This window comes from Aphelocoma coerulescens, unplaced genomic scaffold, assembly GCF_041296385.1.
Source record: "Aphelocoma coerulescens isolate FSJ_1873_10779 unplaced genomic scaffold, UR_Acoe_1.0 HiC_scaffold_487, whole genome shotgun sequence".
In the NCBI taxonomy this organism is placed as follows: Eukaryota; Metazoa; Chordata; class Aves; order Passeriformes; family Corvidae; genus Aphelocoma; species Aphelocoma coerulescens.
In genome coordinates this window covers 33,852-52,280 of record NW_027183831.1, presented here as the reverse complement: position 1 = coordinate 52,280, position 18,429 = coordinate 33,852, and the positions used below count along the sequence as shown (strand labels likewise).

At 62.5% G+C, this 18,429-nt stretch overlaps 1 protein-coding gene across 1 annotated transcript; it reads left to right on the top strand.

The window, feature by feature from the left end:
• Positions 1-372: 372 nt before the first annotated feature.
• Positions 373-16,618, top strand: GPS2 (G protein pathway suppressor 2; the record flags this gene model as incomplete). Its single annotated transcript, XM_068999591.1, is given in 10 exon segments — positions 373-485; positions 3,494-3,570; positions 4,803-4,879; positions 9,278-9,455; positions 10,967-11,059; positions 14,119-14,195; positions 15,440-15,508; positions 16,218-16,238; positions 16,240-16,308; positions 16,443-16,618. Coding segments are annotated over 10 exon segments (831 nt in total), but the record flags the coding sequence as incomplete, so codon positions are not given.
• Positions 16,619-18,429: the final 1,811 nt, after the last annotated feature.

Below are 18,429 nucleotides of genomic sequence, written 5' to 3'. Positions count from 1 at the left end.
CGCCCCAATTCAGCTGCTGAAGCTGCAGGAGAAGCTGGGGGCGCTGCAGGAGGAGAAACCCCCTCAAAAATCCCCCAAAATCCCCATTTTTTCCCCAAAATCCCCATTTTTTTCCCCAAAATCCCCATTTTTTGCCCCAAAACTCCCGTTTTTTGCCCAAAATCGCCGTTTTTCGCCCCAATTCAGCTGCTGAAGCTGCAGGAGAAGCTCAGAGTCCCCCAGGAGGAGAAACCCCCTCGAAAATCCCCCTAAAAACCCCTAAAAATCCCCATTTTTTCCCCAAAAATCCCCATTTTTTTGCCCAAAATCCCCATTTTTTGCCCCAAAACTCCCGTTTTTTGCCCAAAATCGCCGTTTTTCGCCCCAATTCAGCTGCTGAAGCTGCAGGAGAAGCTGGGGGCGCTGCAGGAGGAGAAGCACCAGCTCTTCCTGCAGCTCAAGAAGGTTCTGCACGAGGAGGAGAAGCGGCGCCGCAAGGAGCAGAGGTGGCCGATTTTGGGGGGAATTTGGGGGGTTTTGGGGGGTTTTGGGGGGGGTTTGGGGTTTTGGGGGGTTTGGGGGATTTTTGGGGATTTTTTGGGAATTTTTTGGGATTTTTTGGGGGAGGTTTGGGGGAGGTTTGGGGGATTTTTGGGGATTTTTTGGGAATTTTTTGGGATTTTTTGGGGGATTTTTGGGGGAGATTTGGGGAATTTTTGGGGGATTTTGGGGGATTTTTTGGGATTTTTTGGGGGAATTTTGGGAAATTTTTTGGGGATTTTTTGGGATTTTTTTGGGGGATTTTTGGGGGATTTTTGGGGGAGATTTGGGGGATTTTGGGGGATTTTTTGGGATTTTTTTGGGGGATTTTTGGGGGAGATTTGGGGAATTTTTGGGGGATTTTTGGGGGATTTTTTGGGAATTTTTTGGGATTTTTTGGGGAGGTTTGGGGGAGGTTTGGGGGATTTTGGGGGAATTTTTGGGGATTTTAGGGGGAATTTTGGGGGATTTTTTGGGATTTTTGGGGGGATTTTGGGATTTTTTGGGGGATTTTTGGGGGAGGTTTGGGGGATTTTGGGGGAATTTTTGGGGATTTTTTGGGATTTTTTTGGGGGATTTTTGGGGGAGATTTGGGGAATTTTTGGGGATTTTTGGGGGATTTTTTGGGAATTTTTTGGGATTTTTTGGGGGTTTTTTGGGGGAGGTTTGGGGGATTTTTTGGGGGAATTTTGGGGAATTTTTTGGGGATTTTTTAGGGGAATTTTGGGGATTTTTGGGCGATTTTTGGGGGAATTTTGGGGAATTTTTGGGGGAATTTTGGGGATTTTTTGGGGGATTTTTGGGGGATTTTTGGGGATTTGGGGGGATTTTTGAGGAGTTTTTTGGGATTTTTGGGGGATTTTTGGGGGAATTTTTTGGGGATTTTAGGGGGGATTTTGGGGTGATTTTTTGGGGGATTTTAGGGGATTTTGGGGGATTTTTGGGGAATTTTTTGGGAATTTTGGGCGACTTTTTGGGGGATTTTGGGGAATTTTTGAGGGATTTTTGGGGATTTTTTGGGAATTTTGGGGGGATTTTAGGGGCAATTTTGGGGAGTTTTTTGGGAATTTTTTGGGGATTTTTTTGGGGATTTTTGGGGGATTTTGGGGGGTTTTTTGGGAATTTTGGGGGTATTTTGGGGAGTTTTGGGGGATTTTTGGGGGATTTTTGGGGATTTTTTTGGAGATTTTTGGGGGAATTTTGGGGATTTTTGGGCGATTTTTTGGGGATTTTTTTGGGGGGATTTTTTGGGAATTTTGGGGGGATTTTAGAGGGAATTTTGGGGATTTTTGGGCAACTTTTTGGGGGATTTTTGGGGATATTTTGGGGGGATTTTAGGGGGAATTTTGGGGACTTTTTGGGGATTTTTTGGGGGATTTTTTGGGGAATTTTTTTGGGGATTTTTGGGAATTCTGGGGATTTTTGGGCGATTTTTTGGGGGATTTTAGGGGATTTTTGGGGAATTTTTGGGGATTTTTTGGGGGATTTTTTGGGAATTTTGGGGGATTTTAGAGGGAATTTTGGGGAGTTTTTGGGAGATTTTGGGGGGGGTTTCGAGGAGATTTGGGGGATTTTGGGGGAATTTTTGGGGGATTTTTGGGGATATTTTGGGGGGATTTTAGGGGGAATTTTGGGGATTTTTTGGCGATTTTTTGGGGGGATTTTAGGGGGAATTTTGGGGGTTTTTTGCAGGATTTTTTGGGGGATTTTTGGGGGTATTTTTGGGGATTTTCGGGGGATTTTTGGGGATTTTTGGGGAATTTTTTGGGAATTTTTGGGGGAATTTTGGGCAATTTTTTTCTTGGGATTTTGGGGAGTTTGGGGAGGCTCAGGGAATTTTGGGGGGTCCTGGGGGGATTTTGGGATTATTTGGGGTGGTTTGGGGGGGATTTGGGGGGTTTTGGGGGGGTTTTGGGGGATTTGGGGGGTTTTGGGGGTTTTTGGGGTGGTTTTGGGGTTATTTGGGGGCTTTTGGGGTGGTTTGGGGTGGTTTTGGGGTTATTTGGGGGTTTTTGGGGTGGTTTTGGGGACAATTGGGGGAGATTTGGGGGCATTTGGGGTTTTTGGGGTGGTTTTGGGGGGTTTTGGGGTGGTTTGGGGGTGGTTTTGGGGGTTTTGGGGGTGGTTTAGGGCCATTTTGGGGGTTTTGGGGTGGTTTGGGGGCCATTTGGGGGCATTTGGGGGTTTTTGGGCTGGTTTTGGGGTTATTTGGGGGTTTTTGGGGTGGTTTTGGGGACAATTGGGGGAGATTTGGGGGCATTTGGGGTTTTTGGGGTGGTTTTGGGGGTTTTGGGGGTGGTTTGGGGTGGTTTTGGGGCTATTTGTGAGGTTTTGGGGCTGGTTTTGGGGTTATTTGGGGGTTTTTGGGGTGGTTTGGGGTGGTTCGGGCTGGTTCGGGGTGGTTTTGGGGCTATTTGTGAGGTTTTGGGGTGGTTTTGGGGTGGTTTTGGGGGTTTTTGAGGTGGTTTTTGGGGTGGTTTTGGGGACAATTGGGGGGGATTTGGGGGCATTTGGGGTTTTTGGGGTGGTTTTGGGGTTATTTGGGGGTTTTGGGGGTGGTTTGGGGTGGTTTTGGGGCTATTTGTGAGGTTTTGAGGTGGTTTGGGGGTTTTTGGAGTGGTTTTGGGGCTATTTGTGGGGTTTTGGGGTGGTTTTGGGGGTTTTTGGGGTGGTTTTGGGGCTATTTGTGAGGTTTTTGGGGTGGTTTTGGGGTGGTTTTGGGGGTTTTGGGGGGTTTTTGGGGTGGTTTTGGGGTGGTTTGGGGTGGTTTTGGGGCTATTTGTGAGGTTTTGGGGGTGGTTTTGGGGTGGTTTTGGGGGTTTTGGGGGGTTTTGGGGGTGGTTTTGGGGTGGTTTTGGGTGGTTTTGGGGCTATTTGGGGTGGTTTTGGGGTTATTTGTGAGGTTTTGGGGGTGGTTTTGGGGTGGTTTTGGGGGGTTTTTGGGGGTCCCGAGCCCGTGTTTCGCCCCCTGCAGTGACCTGACCACGCTGACGGCGGCCGCGTACCCCCAGAGTTTGGGGGTGCCGGGGGCTCACCTGCTGGGCATGGCCGGTGAGGGGCTGGGGGGGATTTGGGGGGTCCTGGGGGGGATTTGGGGGGTCCTGGAGGGGATTTGGGGGGGATTTGGGGGGTCCTGGAGGGGATTTGGGGGTCCTGGGGGGGTTTTGGGGGGTCCTGGGGGGGGATTTGGGGGGTCCTGGGGGGATTTGGGGGGGATTTGGGGGGTCCTGGGGGGGATTTGGGGGGTCCTGGAGGGGATTTGGGGGGGATTTGGGGGGTCCTGGAGGGGATTTGGGGGGGATTTGGGGGGTCCTGGGGGGGATTTGGGGGGTCCTGGAGGGAATTTGGGGGGGATTTGGGGGGTCCTGGGTGAGATTTGGGGGGTCCTGGAGGGGATTTGGGGGGGATTTGGGGGGTCCTGGAGGGGATTTGGGGGGTCCTGGGTGGGATGTGGGGGGTCCTGGGTGGGATTTGGGGGGGTTTTGGGGGGTCCTGGAGGGGATTTGGGGGGTCCTGGAGGGGATTTGGGGGGCCTGGGTGGGATGTGGGGGGTCCTGGGGGGATTTGGGGGGGATTTGGGGGGGTCCTGGGGGGTCCTGAGGGGATTTGGGGGGTTCTCAGGGGATTTGGGGGGTCCTGGGGGGTCCTGGGGGGGTTTTGGGGGGTCCTGGGGTGATTTGGGGGGGATTTGGGGGATCCTGGAGGGGATTTGGGGGTCCTGGGGGGGTTTTGGGGGTTCCTGGGGGGGATTTGGGGGGTCCTGGAGGGGATTTGGGGGGGATTTGGGGGGTCCTGGGGGGTCCTGAGGGGATTTGGGGGGTTCTCAGGGGATTTGGGGGGTCCTGGGTGGGATTTGGGGGGCCTGGGTGGGATGTGGGGGGTCCTGGGGGGATTTGGGGGGAATCTGGGGGGTCCTGGGTGGGATTTGGGGAGGTTTAGGGGGGGTCCTGAGGGGATTTGGGGGTCCTGGGGGGGTTTTGGGGGGTCCGGGGGGGATTTGGAGGGGATTTGGGGGGTCCTGGGTGAGATTTGGGGGGTCCTGGAGGGGATTTTGGGGGTCCTGGGGGGTTTTGGGGGGGTCCTGGTGGGTCCCGGGGGCACCTGAGGAGGTTTGGGGGAGTCCTGGGCTGATTTTGGGGTGATTTTGGGGGTTTTGGGGCTGATTTTGGGCTGATTTTGGGGTGATTTTGGGGTGATTTGGGGCTGATTTTGGGGGTTTTTGGGGGCTGATTTTGGGGTGATTTTGGGTGGTTTTGGGGCTGATTTTGGGGTCCCCCCCACAGGCAGCCCGGGGGGGCCGCGCTCGGGGCTCATCGGGGCCGATCGGGCCAAGCAGATGTTCGGCCCCCCCGTGATCAGCGTGAGTTTTTGGGGGGCCCCGGGGGGATTTTGGGGGGTCCTGGGGGGGTCTCGTGGGGCTGAGGGGGGGAGGGGGAGGGTCCCTGTTAAATTTGGGGGGGCTGTGATGGGGTTTTGGGGGTCCCTGGGGGGTTTTGGGGGTCCCTGGAGGGAATTTGGGGGTCCCTGGGGGGGTTTTGGGGGTCCCTGGGGGGGTTTGGGGGAGGATTTGGGGGTCCCTGGGGGGGTTTTGGGGGTCCCTGGGGGGGTTTGGGGGAGGATTTGGGGGTCCCTGGGGGGAATTTGGGGGTCCCTGGGGGGGTTTTGGGGGTCCCTGGGGGGTTTTGGGGAGGATTTGGGGGTCCCTGGAGGGAATTTGGGGGTCCCTGGGGGGGTTTTCGGGGTCCCCGGGGGGGTTTGGGGGAGGATTTGGGGGTCCCTGGAGGGAATTTGGGGGTCCCTGGGGGGAATTTGGGGGTCCCTGGGGGGGTTTTGGGGATCCCTGGGGGGTTTTGGGGAGGATTTGGGGGTCCCTGGAGAGAATTTGGGGGTCCCTGGAGAGAATTTGGGGGTCCCTGGAGAGAATTTGGGGGTCCCTGGGGGGTTTTGGGGGTCCCCGGGGGGGTTTGGGGGAGGGGGGGTCATTTTAGGGCAGCCCTCAAAATTTGGGGGGGGGTGGGGGAGGGGGGAGGGTCTGATCTGGGGGGAGGGGTCCCCCCAAATTTGGGGCTCCCCCGAGTTGGGGTTCCTCCCCTCCCCCCCCCCCCCAATTGCTGAGCCTCCCCCAGTCCCAGTTCCCCCAGTTCCAATCACAGTCCCAATCCCAGTTCCCCCAGTCCCAGTTCCCCCAGTCCCAATCCCAGTTCCCCCAATTCCAGTCCCCCCAGTTCTCCCAGTCCCAGTCCCCCCAGTCCCAATCCCAGTCCCCCCAGTTCTCCCAGTCCCAGTTCCCCCAATCCCAGTTCCCCCAGTCCCAATCCCAGTCCCTGACCCAATCCCAGTCCCAATCCCAATCCCAGTTCTCCCAGTCCCAATCCCAGTTCCCCCAGTTCTCCCAGTTCCCAATCCCAGTTCTCCCAGTCCCAATCCCAGTCCCTGACCCAATCCCAGTCCCAATCCCAGTTCCCCCAATCCCAATCCCAGTCCCCCCAATCCCAATCCCAGTCCCAATCCCAGTTCCCAATCCCAGTTCCCCCAGTTCTCCCAGTGCCCAATCCCAGTTCCCAATCCCAGTTCCCCCAATCCCAGTCCCCCCAGTTCCCAACCCCCCCATCCCAGTCCCCCCAATCCCCGTTCCCCCAGTCCCAATCCCAGTCCCCCAATCCCAGTCCCCCCAGTCCCCCCAATCCCAATCCCAATCCCAGTCCCAATCCCAGTCCCCCCAGTCCCAATCCCAGTCCCCCCAGTCCCAATCCCAATCCCAATCCCAGTCCCAATCCCAGTCCCCCCAATCCCAGTTCCCCCAATCCCAATCCCAGTTCCCCCAATCCCAATCCCAGTTCTCCCAGTTCCCAATCCCAGTTCTCCCAGTTCCCAATCCCAGTTCCCCCAATCCCAATCCCAATCCCAGTTCCCCCAGTCCCAATCCCAATCCCAGTTCCCCCAGTCCCCCCAATCCCAATCCCAGTTCCCCCAGTCCCCCCAATCCCAATCCCAGTTCCCCCAGTTCTCCCAGTCCCAGTTCTCCCAGTTCCCAATCCCAGTCCCCCCAGTCCCAATCCCAGTCCCCCCAGTCCCAATCCCAGTCCCCCCAGTCCCAATCCCAGTTCCCCCAGTTGTTCTCCCAGTTCCCAATCCCAGTTCTCCCAGTTCCCAATCCCAATCCCAGTTCCCCCAGTCCCAATCCAGTCCCCCCAATCCCAATCCCAGTTCCCCCAGTTCTCCCAGTCCCAGTTCTCCCAGTTCCCAATCCCAGTTCTCCCAGTTCCCAATCCCAGTCCCCCCATTTCCCAACCCCCCCAGTCCCAATCCCACTCCTCCCAATCCCAATCCCAGTTCCCCCCAATCCCAATCCCAGTTCCCCCAATCCCAATCCCAGTTCTCCCAGTTCCCAATCCCAGTTCTCCCAGTTCCCAATCCCAGTTCCCCCAATCCCAATCCCAATCCCAGTTCCCCCAGTCCCAATCCCAATCCCAGTTCCCCCAGTCCCCCCAATCCCAATCCCAGTTCCCCCAGTCCCCCCAATCCCAATCCCAGTTCCCCCAGTTCTCCCAGTCCCAGTTCTCCCAGTTCCCAATCCCAGTCCCCCCAGTCCCAATCCCAGTCCCCCCAATCCCAATCCCAGTTCCCCCAGTCCCAATCCCAGTTCCCCCAGTCCCCCCAATCCCAATCCCAATCCCAATCCCAATCCCAGTTCCCCCAGTCCCAATCCCAGTCCCTGACCCAATCCCAGTCCCAATCCCAATCCCAGTTCTCCCAGTCCCAATCCCAGTCCCTGACCCAATCCCAGTCCCAATCCCAGTTCCCCCAATCCCAATCCCAGTCCCCCCAATCCCAATCCCAGTCCCAATCCCAGTTCCCAATCCCAGTTCCCCCAGTTCTCCCAGTGCCCAATCCCAGTTCCCAATCCCAGTTCCCCCAATCCCAGTTCCCCAGTCCCAATCCCAGTCCCCCAGTTCCCAACCCCCCCATCCCAGTCCCCCCAATCCCCGTTCCCCCAGTCCCAATCCCAGTCCCCCAATCCCAGTCCCCCCAGTCCCCCCAATCCCAATCCCAATCCCAGTCCCAATCCCAGTCCCCCCAGTCCCAATCCCAGTCCCCCCAGTCCCAATCCCAATCCCAGTCCCAATCCCAGTCCCCCCAATCCCAGTTCCCCCAATCCCAATCCCAGTTCCCCAATCCCAATCCCAGTTCTCCCAGTTCCCAATCCCAGTTCTCCCAGTTCCCAATCCCAGTTCCCCCAATCCCAATCCCAATCCCAGTTCCCCCAGTCCCAATCCCAATCCCAGTTCCCCCAGTCCCCCCAATCCCAATCCCAGTTCCCCCAGTCCCCCCAATCCCAATCCCAGTTCCCCCAGTTCTCCCAGTCCCAGTTCTCCCAGTTCCCAATCCCAGTCCCCCCAGTCCCAATCCCAGTCCCCCCAATCCCAATCCCAGTTCCCCCAGTCCCAATCCCAGTTCCCCCAGTCCCCCCAATCCCAATCCCAATCCCAATCCCAATCCCAGTTCCCCCAGTCCCAATCCCAGTCCCTGACCCAATCCCAGTCCCAATCCCAATCCCAGTTCTCCCAGTCCCAATCCCAGTCCCTGACCCAATCCCAGTCCCAATCCCAGTTCCCCCAATCCCAATCCCAGTCCCCCCAATCCCAATCCCAGTCCCAATCCCAGTTCCCAATCCCAGTTCCCCCAGTTCTCCCAGTGCCCAATCCCAGTTCCCAATCCCAGTTCCCCCAATCCCAGTTCCCCCAGTCCCAATCCCAGTCCCCCCAGTTCCCAACCCCCCATCCCAGTCCCCCCAATCCCCGTTCCCCCAGTCCCAATCCCAGTCCCCCAATCCCAGTCCCCCCAGTCCCCCCAATCCCAATCCCAGTCCCAATCCCAGTCCCCCCAGTCCCAATCCCAGTCCCCCCAGTCCCAATCCCAATCCCAGTCCCAATCCCAGTCCCCCCAATCCCAGTTCCCCCAATCCCAATCCCAGTTCCCCCAATCCCAATCCCAGTTCTCCCAGTTCCCAATCCCAGTTCCCCCAATCCCAATCCCAATCCCAGTTCCCCCAATCCCAATCCCAATCCCAGTTCCCCCAGTCCCAATCCCAATCCCAGTTCCCCCAGTCCCCCCAATCCCAATCCCAGTTCCCCCAGTCCCCCCAATCCCAATCCCAGTTCCCCCAGTTCTCCCAGTCCCAGTTCTCCCAGTTCCCAATCCCAGTCCCCCCAGTCCCAATCCCAGTCCCCCCAGTCCCAATCCCAGTTCCCCCAGTCCCAATCCCAGTTCCCCCAGTTCTCCCAGTTCCCAATCCCAGTTCTCCCAATCCCAATCCCAATCCCAGTTCCCCCAGTCCCAATCCCAGTTCCCCCAGTCCCCCCAATCCCAATCCCAATCCCAGTCCCCCCAATCCCAATCCCAGTTCCCCCAGTTCTCCCAATCCCAGTTCTCCCAGTTCCCAATCCCAGTTCTCCCAGTTCCCCCAGTCCCCCCAATCCCAGTCCCAATCCCAGTTCCCCCAGTCCCAATCCCAGTCCCTGACCCAATCCCGGTCCCAATCCCAATCCCAGTTCTCCCAGTCCCAATCCCAGTTCCCCCAGTCCCAATCCCAGTCCCCCCATTTCCCAACCCCCCCAATCCCAATCCCAGTTCCCCCAGTCCCAATCCCAGTCCCCCCAGTCCCAGTCCCAATCCCAGTTCCCCCAGTCCCCCCAGTCCCAATCCCAGTCCCCCCAGTCCCCCCAGTTGGCAGTCCCTGACCCCTCCCCCGTTGCAGCCGCGCCATTTCGGGGCTCAGCCGCCCTTCGGGGCCGGGGGGGACCCCGCGGCCTTTGGGGGGGCTCAGGGGGGGCCCCCCCCCGCCCCCTTCGCCGTGGGGCAGAGCCCGGCCCCGCCCCCACCCTTCCCCCCCGCCCAGCCCCCCCCGGCCTACGGAGGAGCCCAGCAGCTGCGGCGTGAGCAACTGGGAGGGACTGGGAGGGGACTGGGAGGGGACTGGGAGGGGATTGGGAGGGGATTGGGGGGGACTGGGAGGGACTGGGAGGGGACTGGGAGGGACTGGGAGGGGATTGGGGGGGACTGGGAGGACTGGGAGGGCACTGGGAGGGGACTGGGAGGGACTGGGAGGGGACTGGGAGGGACTGGGAGGGGATTGGGGGGGACTGGGAGGGACTGGGAGGGGATTGGGGGGGATTGGGGGGGCACTGGGAGGGGATTGGGAGGGACTGGGAGGGGATTGGGGGCAACTGGGGGGCACTGGGAGGGGATTGGGGGGGATTGGGAGGGACTGGGAGGGGATTGGGAGGGACTGGGAGGGGATTGGGGGCAACTGGGGGGCACTGGGAGGGGATTGGGGGGGATTGGGAGGGACTGGGAGGGGATTGGGAGGGACTGGGGAGGGACTGGGAGGGGATTGGGGGGCACTGGGAGGGACTGGGAGGGACTGGGAGGGGATTGGGAGGGACTGGGAGGGACTGGGAGGGGATTGGGAGGGACTGGGAGGGACTGGGAGGGGATTGGGGGGCACTGGGAGGGACTGGGAGGGGATTGGGGGGGACTGGGATGGGATTGGGGGGTACTGGGAGGGGATTGGGGGCAACTGGGAGGGACTGGGAGGGATTGGGAGGGACTGGGAGGGGATTGGGAGGGGCTGGGGGGTCACTGGTTGCCACTGGGGGGGTCATTGGGGCCATTACTGGTCCGTACTGGTCTGTACTGGCCATTACTGGTCCATACTGGTCCGTACCGGTCCGTACTGGTCCATACCGGTTTATATTGGTCCGTACCGGTCTGTACTGGTCCGTACCGGTCCGTACTGGTCCATACCGTTTCCATACCGGTCCATACCAGTCCGTACTGGTCCGTACTGGTCCATACCGGTCCATACCGGTCCATACTGGTCCGTACTGGTCCGTACTGGTCCATACCGTTCCATACCGGTCCGTACCGGTCCGTACTGGTCCGTACTGGTCCATACCGGTCCATACCGGTCCATACCGGTCCGTACCGGTCCGTACTGGTCCGTACCGGTCCGTACCGGTCCGTACTGGTCCGTACTGGTCCGTACTGGTCCCATACCGGTCCATACTGGTCCGTACTGGTCCATACCGGTCCATACCGGTCCATACGGTCCGTACCGGTCCGTACCGGTCCGTACCGGTCCATACTGGTCCATACCGTTCTATACCGGTCCATACTGGTCCGTACTGGTCCATACTGGTCCGTACTGGTCCGTACTGGTCCGTACTGGTCCGTACTGGTCCATACTGGTCCATACTGGTCCGTACTGGTCCGTACTGGTCCATACCGTTCCATACCGGTCCATACCGTTCCATACCGGTCCATACTGGTCCGTACTGGTCTGTACTGGTCCATACCGGTCCGTACTGGTCCATACCGTTCTATACCGGTCCATACTGGTCCGTACTGGTCCATACTGGTCCGTACTGGTCTCTCCCCCCCCCAGCCCCCGCCGCCTTCCCGGCGCTGCCGTTCCTGCCCCAGCAGCCACCAGGGGGCGCCTTCGGCCTCCACGGGCACTTCCCGCCCGCCCAGCCGGGTGAGGCCCCGCCCCCACCGGGGCACCGGGGGGCACCTGGGGGTACCTGGGCACACCTGGGCACACACCTGGGGGCACCTAGGGGTACCTGGGGGCATCTGGGGGTACCTGGGGGTACCTGGGGGTACCTGGGGGGGTACCTGGGGGGTACCTGGGGGGTACCTGGGCACACACCTGGGGGTACCTGGGGGTACCTGGGGGGGTACCTGGGGGCACCGGGGGGCACCTGGGGGCACCGGGGGGCACCTGGGGGCATCTGGGGGGTACCTGGGGGTACCTGGGGGGTACCTGGGGGGCACCTGGGGGTACCTGGGGGGTACCTGGGCACACCTGGGGGCACCTGGGGGTACCTGGGGGGCACCTGGGGGTACCTGGGGGGCATCTGGGCACACCTGGGCACACCTGGGGGCACCTGGGGGTACCTGGGGGGTACCTGGGGGCACCTGGGGGCATCTGGGGGCATCTGGGGGTACCTGGGGGGTACCTGGGCACACCTGGGGGCACCTGGCACACCTGGGGGGTACCTGGGGGGTACCTGGGGGTACCTGGGGGCATCTGGGGGCACCTGGGGGGCATCTGGGCACACCTGGGGGTACCTGGGGGTACCTGGGGGGCACCTGGGGGCACCTGGGGGCACCTGGGGGTACCTGGGGACATCTGGGGGGTACCTGGGGGTACCTGGGGGCACCTGGGGGCATCTGGGGGTACCTGGGGGGTACCTGGGGGCACCTGGGGGGCACCTGGGGGTACCTGGGGGTACCTGGGGGTACCTGGGGGCACCTGGGGGGTACCTGGGGGCATCTGGGGGTACCTGGGGGGCACCTGGGGGTACCTGGGGGGGTACCTGGGGGCACCTGGGGGCACCTGGGGGTACCTGGGGGCACCTGGGGGCACCTGGGCACACACCTGGGGGGCATCTGGGCACACCTGGGCACACACCTGGGGGCACCTGGGGTACCTGGGGGCATCTGGGGGGTACCTGGGGGTACCTGGGGGCATCTGGGGGTACCTGGGGGTACCTGGGGGGTACCTGGGGGTACCTGGGGGCACCTGGGGGCATCTGGGGGGTATCTGGGACACAGCTGGGCACACACCTGGGGGTACCTGGGGGGTACCTGGGGGGGCATCTGGGGGCACCTGGGGGGGGAACTGGGGGTACCTGGGCACACACCTGGGCACAGCTGGGGGCACCTGGGGGTACCTGGGCACACCTGGGGGGTACCTGGGCACACACCTGGGGGCATCTGGGGTACCTGGGGGCACCTGGGGGCACCTGGGGGCATCTGGGGGGCATCTGGGGGTACCTGGGGGCATCTGGGGCACAGCTGGGGGTACCTGGGGGGTACCTGGGGGCAGCTGGGGGCAGCTGGGAGGGACCTGGGCACACCTGGGGGCACCTGGGGGCATCTGGGGGGCATCTGGGGTACCTGGGGGGTATCTGGGACACACCTGGGCACACACCTGGGGGCACCTGGGGTACCTGGGCACACCTGGGGGGTACCTCGGGGTACCTGGGGGCACCTGGGGGTACCTGGGCACACACCTGGGGGCATCTGGGGGTACCTGGGCACACCTGGGGGGTACCTCGGGGTACCTGGGGGCACCTGGGCACACACCTGGGGGCATCTGGGGGGTACCTGGGACACACCTGGGCACAGCTGGGCACACACCTGGGGGGTACCTGGGGGTACCTGGGCACACACCTGGGCACAGCTGGGCACACCTGGGGGCACCTGGGGGCACCTGAGGGCATCTGGGGGGCATCTGGGGGTACCTGGGGGGTATCTGGGACACACCTGGGCACACACACACCTGGGCACACACTGGGGCATCTGGGGGGTACCTGGGGGGTACCTGGGGCACAGCTGGGCACAGCTGGGGCACCTGGGGGTACCTGGGGGCATCTGGGGGGCATCTGGGGTACCTGGGGGTACCTGGGCACAGCTGGGGGCACCTGGGGGTACCTGGGGGGCATCTGGGGGCACCTGGGGCACACCTGGGGGCACCTGGGGGCACCTGGGGGGCATCTGGGGGTACCTGGGGGCACCTGGGGGCATCTGGGGGTACCTGGGGGCACCTGGGGGTACCTGGGGCATCTGGGGGGCATCTGGGGTACCTGGGGGCATCTGGGGACACCTGGGGGTACCTGGGGGGTACCTGGGAACAGCTGGGGGCACCTTGGGGCACAACTGGGGGCACCTGGGAGCACCTGGGGAAGGCTGGGGGCACACCTGGGACACACCTGGGGGTACCTGGGGGGCACCTGAGGGCATCTGGGGGCATCTGGGAGAATCTGGGACACACCTGGGAGCACTGGGGGGCACCTGGGACACACCTGGGCACAGCTGGGGGCACCTGGGGGCATCTGGGGACACCCTAAACACAGCTGGGCACCGCTGGGACACACCTGGGGGCACCTGGGACACACCTGGGACACAGCTGGGCACAGCTGGGGGTGCCTGGGGGCATCTGGGCACACCTGGGGGCATCTGGGGCATACCTGGGGCACAGCTGGGGGCATCTGGGCACACCTGGGCACACCTGGGGGCACCTGGGGGCACTTGGGACACAGCTGGGCACAGCTGGGGGTGCCTGGGGCATCTGGGCACACCTGGGGGCATCTGGGGCATAACTGGGCACACCTGGGGGTACCGGGGGCAACTGGGGCACCCCTGGGGCACCCCTGGGCACACCTGGGGGCATCTGGGCACACCTGGGGGTACCTGGAGGCATCTGGGACACACCTGGGGCACAGCTGGGCACACCTTGGGGCACCTGGGTCACACCTGGGGGTACCTGGGGGCATCTGGGGCATACCTGGGCACACCTGGGGCACACCTGGGCACACCTGGGCACACCTGGGGCACACCTGGGGCACACCTGGGGCACACCTGGGCACACCTGGGGCACACCTGGGCACACTGGGCACACCTGGGCACACTGGGGCACACCTGGGCACACCTGGGGCACACCTGGGGGCACACCTGGGCACCGCCAGGCCCCGCCCTCACTCAGGTGCCCCTCCCTCCCCCTCCCCCCCCCATTTCCCCTCCCCCCAGGGTTCCTCCCGCCCAGCTCCTCCCTCCCCCTGCAGAAACTGGAGCACGCCAACAGCCAATCAGGGTTCAGCGAGCCCGTGAGTGACAGGGGGCGGGGCATGGCCAACAGCCAATCAGGGTTCAGCGAGCCCGTGAGTGACAGGGGGCGGGGCATGGCCAACAGCCAATCAGGGTTCAGCGAGCCCGTGAGTGACAGGGGGCGGGGCATGGCCAACAGCCAATCAGGGTTCAGCGAGCCTGTGAGTGACAGGGGGCGGGGCATGGCCAACAGCCAATCAGGGTTCAGCGAGCCTGTGAGTGACAGGGGCGGGGCATGGCCAACAGCCAATCAGGGTTCAGCGAGCCCGTGAGTGACAGGGGGCGGGGCATGGCCAACAGCCAATCAGGGTTCAGCGAGCCCGTGAGTGACAGGGGGCGGGGCATGGCCAACAGCCAATCAGGGTTCAGCGAGCCCGTGAGTGACAGGGGGCGGGGCATGGCCAACAGCCAATCAGGGTTCAGCGAGCCCGTGAGTGACAGGGGGCGGGGCATGGCCAACAGCCAATCAGGGTTCAGCGAGCCCGTGAGTGACAGGGGCGGGGCATGGCCAACAGCCAATCAGGGTTCAGCGAGCCCGTGAGTGACAGGGGGCGGGCATGGCCAACAGCCAATCAGGGTTCAGCGAGCCCGTGAGTGACAGGGGGCGGGGCATGGCCAACAGCCAATCAGGGTTCAGCGAGCCCGTGAGTGACAGGGGGCGCTGGGGCCAACAGCCAATCAGGGTTCAGCGAGCCCGTGAGTGACAGGGGGCGGGGCATGGCCAACAGCCAATCAGGGTTCAGCGAGCCCGTGAGTGACAGGGGGCGGGGCATGGCCAACAGCCAATCAGGGTTCAGCGAGCCCGTGAGTGACAGGGGGCGCTGGGGCCAACAGCCAATCAGGGTTCAGCGAGCCCGTGAGTGACAGGGGGCGGGGCATGGCCAACAGCCAATCAGGGTTCAGCGAGCCCGTGAGTGACAGGGGGCGGGGCATGGCCAACAGCCAATCAGGGTTCAGCGAGCCCGTGAGTGACAGGGGGCGCTGGGGCCAACAGCCAATCAGGGTTCAGCGAGCCCGTGAGTGACAGGGGGCGGGGCATGGCCAACAGCCAATCAGGGTTCAGCGAGCCCGTGAGTGACAGGGGGCAGGCGGAAGTGGGGGAGGGGCCCCAAACCATTTTTGGGGGAGGGGAGAATTTTCCGGGGGGTGGGGGAGGGCAGGGCTGGTTCCTGAGGGGGGAGGGGAGGGGAGGGGTCACACCCACCTCGCCCCTCCCCCACCCGCCCCTCCCCCCCCTCCCCAGGCGCTGCACCCCGGCCCCGCCCTCCTGCCCAGCCCCCAACTGCCCGTGCCCATCCAGGGCAACCCCAAGGTCCGGAGGGGGGGAGGGGAGGGGAAATGGGGGTGGGGGAGGGGCTGGGTGGGGGAGGGGAAATGGGGGAGGGGAAATGGGGGCGGGGGATGGGTGGGGAATGGGGGGGAGGGGAACTGGGGGGTGGGGGAGTGGAATTGGGGTGGGGGAGAGGAAATGGGTGGGGGAGGGGAGGGGAAATTGGGGGTGGGGGAGGGGCGGGAAAAGGGGGTGGGGGAGGGGAAATGGGGGTGGGGGAGGGGTGGGGAATGGGGGGGAGGGGAAATGGGGGTGGGGATGGGGGTGGGATGAGTGGGGAGGGGCGGGGAATTGGGGGAGGGAGAAATGGGGGTGGGGGAGGGGAAATGGGGATGGGGGAGGGTAAAATGATGGGGAGGGGCGGGCTGGAGGACTGGGGTGGGGAGGGGGAATGGGGTGGGGGAAGGGGCGGGATGGGGAGGGGAAGGGGGATGGCGAAGGGAGGGGGAGGGGAGGGAAGATTGGGGGAGGAAATGGGGATGGGGGAGGGGAAAAGGAGGAAGGGAAATGGGGGGTGGGGGAGGGGAATGGGGGGAGGAGAAATGGGGGAGGGGAACTGGGGGAGGGGGAGGGGTATTGGGGGAGGGGAAATGGGTGGGGGAGGGGATGCGTGTCTTGAGGCGGGGGGGGGGGGAGGGGTGTTCGGGCACCCCGCGTGCCCCTCCCCCCACCTCCCCTCCCCCCTCCCCAGCCGGCGCTGCCCTTCCCCGCCCCCCCCCCGCGCCGCCTCCCCCGGAAGTTTCCCCCCCCACGGCGCCGCCCCGCAGCCGCCCCCCCCCCACGTGAGTCCCACCCCTCCCCCCACCCACCCCATCCCCCACCCCTCCCCCCCCCACCCCGCAGAGAGCAGAGGGGAGGGGGGGGGAGGGGAAAGCGCCGCCGCCCCTCCCCCCTCACCGCCCCTCCCCCCCCCCAGGCCCGGCACGGCCCCTTCCTCCCCCACGGGCAGGGCCAGCGCTTCTACCACAAGTGATGATGACGTCACCGCCGGCCACGCCCACCACCCCCGCCGTGACGTCACGGGCCGCGCCTGGATGACGTCATGGGGGGGGAGGGGAGGTTTTAACCGGAAGTGGAGGGTTTGATGTGGGGGGAGGGGCGGGGGGGAGGGGCTCAGTGGCTCCTCCCCCGCCCCCCCCCCCGCTCCCTCCCCCCTCCCCGGGTGCTGATTAGCGCTGGAGTTAATTAGCGGGGCTGATGAGCGAGTGGTTAATTAGGGAAGGGGTTAATGGGTGAATTAATGATGGCGATGAGGAGAAAGGGAAATAAAAGAGTGGGAAAAAAAAAAAAAAAACCTTGAAAATGACCCAAAAATTCCTTCGGGGCTTCGGCGTGGGGGAGGGGCTGCTCCGGCCACTGACCAGTGCTGTGGTCACTTGGTACGGGGTCACTGGCCACTGACCAGTGCTGTGGGCACTCGGCCATGGGGTCACTCTGGCCACTGACCAGTGCTGTGGTCACTCGGCCATGGGGTCACTCTGGCCACTGACCAGTGCTGTGGTCACTCGGCCATGGGGTCACTCCGGCCACTGACCACTGCAGGGGTCACTCAGCCATGGGGGGGTCACTCTGGCCACTGACCAGTGCTGTGGTCACTCGGCCATGGGGCCACTCTGGCCAGGACAGCATTGGTCACTCTGCCCCCACCTCACCTCAAACTGACCACTGCAAGGGTCACTCTGTCCTGAGGGGTCACTGTCCTGGGGAGGGGTCACTCTGTCCTGGAGTGGTCACTCTGTCCTGGAGTGGTCACTCTGTCCCTGTGGTCACTCTGTCCTAGGGGGGTCACTCTGAGTGGTCACTCTGTCCTGGTCATTCTGTCTTGCTGTGGTCACTCTGTCCGGGGGAAGGGTCACTCTATGCTGTGGTCACTCTGCTCTGTGGTCACTCTGTCCCATGGTCACTCTGCCCTGGGGGGGTCACTCTGTCCCGCTGTGGTCACTCCGTCCTGGAGTGGTCACTCTCCACCTGTGGTCACTCTGTCCCGTGGTCACTCTGTCCTGGAGTAGTCACTCCGTCCTGAGCGGTCACTCTGTCCTGCTGTGGTCACTCCGTCCTGAAGTGGTCACTCCACCCTGTGGTCACTCTGTCCCGTGGTCACTCTGTCCTGGCGTGGTCACTGTCCTGAGTGGTCACTCTGTCCTGCTGTGGTCACTCTGTCCTGGGGAAGGGTCACTCTATGCTGTGGTCACTCTGTTCTGTGGTCACTCTGTCCTGGGGGGGTCACTCTGTCCTGGAGTGGTCACTCTCCACCTGTGGTCACTCTGAGGGGTCACTGTCCCGTGGTCACTCTGTCCTGCTGTGGTCACTCTGTCCTGGCGTGGTCACTCTGTCCTGTGGTCACTCTGTTGTTTGGTCACTCTGTTCTGGAGAGGTCACTCTGTCCCGCTGTGGTCACTCTGTCCTGAGTGGTCACTCTGTCCTGGAGTGGTCACTCTGTCCCGCTGTGGTCACTCTGTCCTGCTGTGGTCACTCTGTCCTGGCATGGTCACTGTCCTGAGTGGTCACTCTGTCCTGCTGTGGTCACTCTGTCCTGGGGAGGGGTCACTCTGTCCTGGTGTGGTCACTCTGTCCTGTGGTCACTCTGTCCCTGTGGTCACTCCACCCTGTGGTCACTCTGAGGGGTCACTCTGTCCCTGTGGCCACTCTGTCCTGTGGTCACTCTGTCCTGGGGAAGGGTCACTCTATGCTGTGGTCACTCTGTCCCTGTGGTCACTCTGTCCTGGAGCGGTCACTCTGTCCTGGGGGGGTCACTCTGCCCTGGAGTGGTCACTCTGTCCTGCTGTGGTCACTCTGTCCTGGGGGGGTCACTCTGCCCTGGAGTGGTCACTCTGTCCTGCTGTGGTCACTCTGTCCTGGGGGGGTCACTCTGTCCTGGGGGGATCACTCTGTCCTGTGGTCAC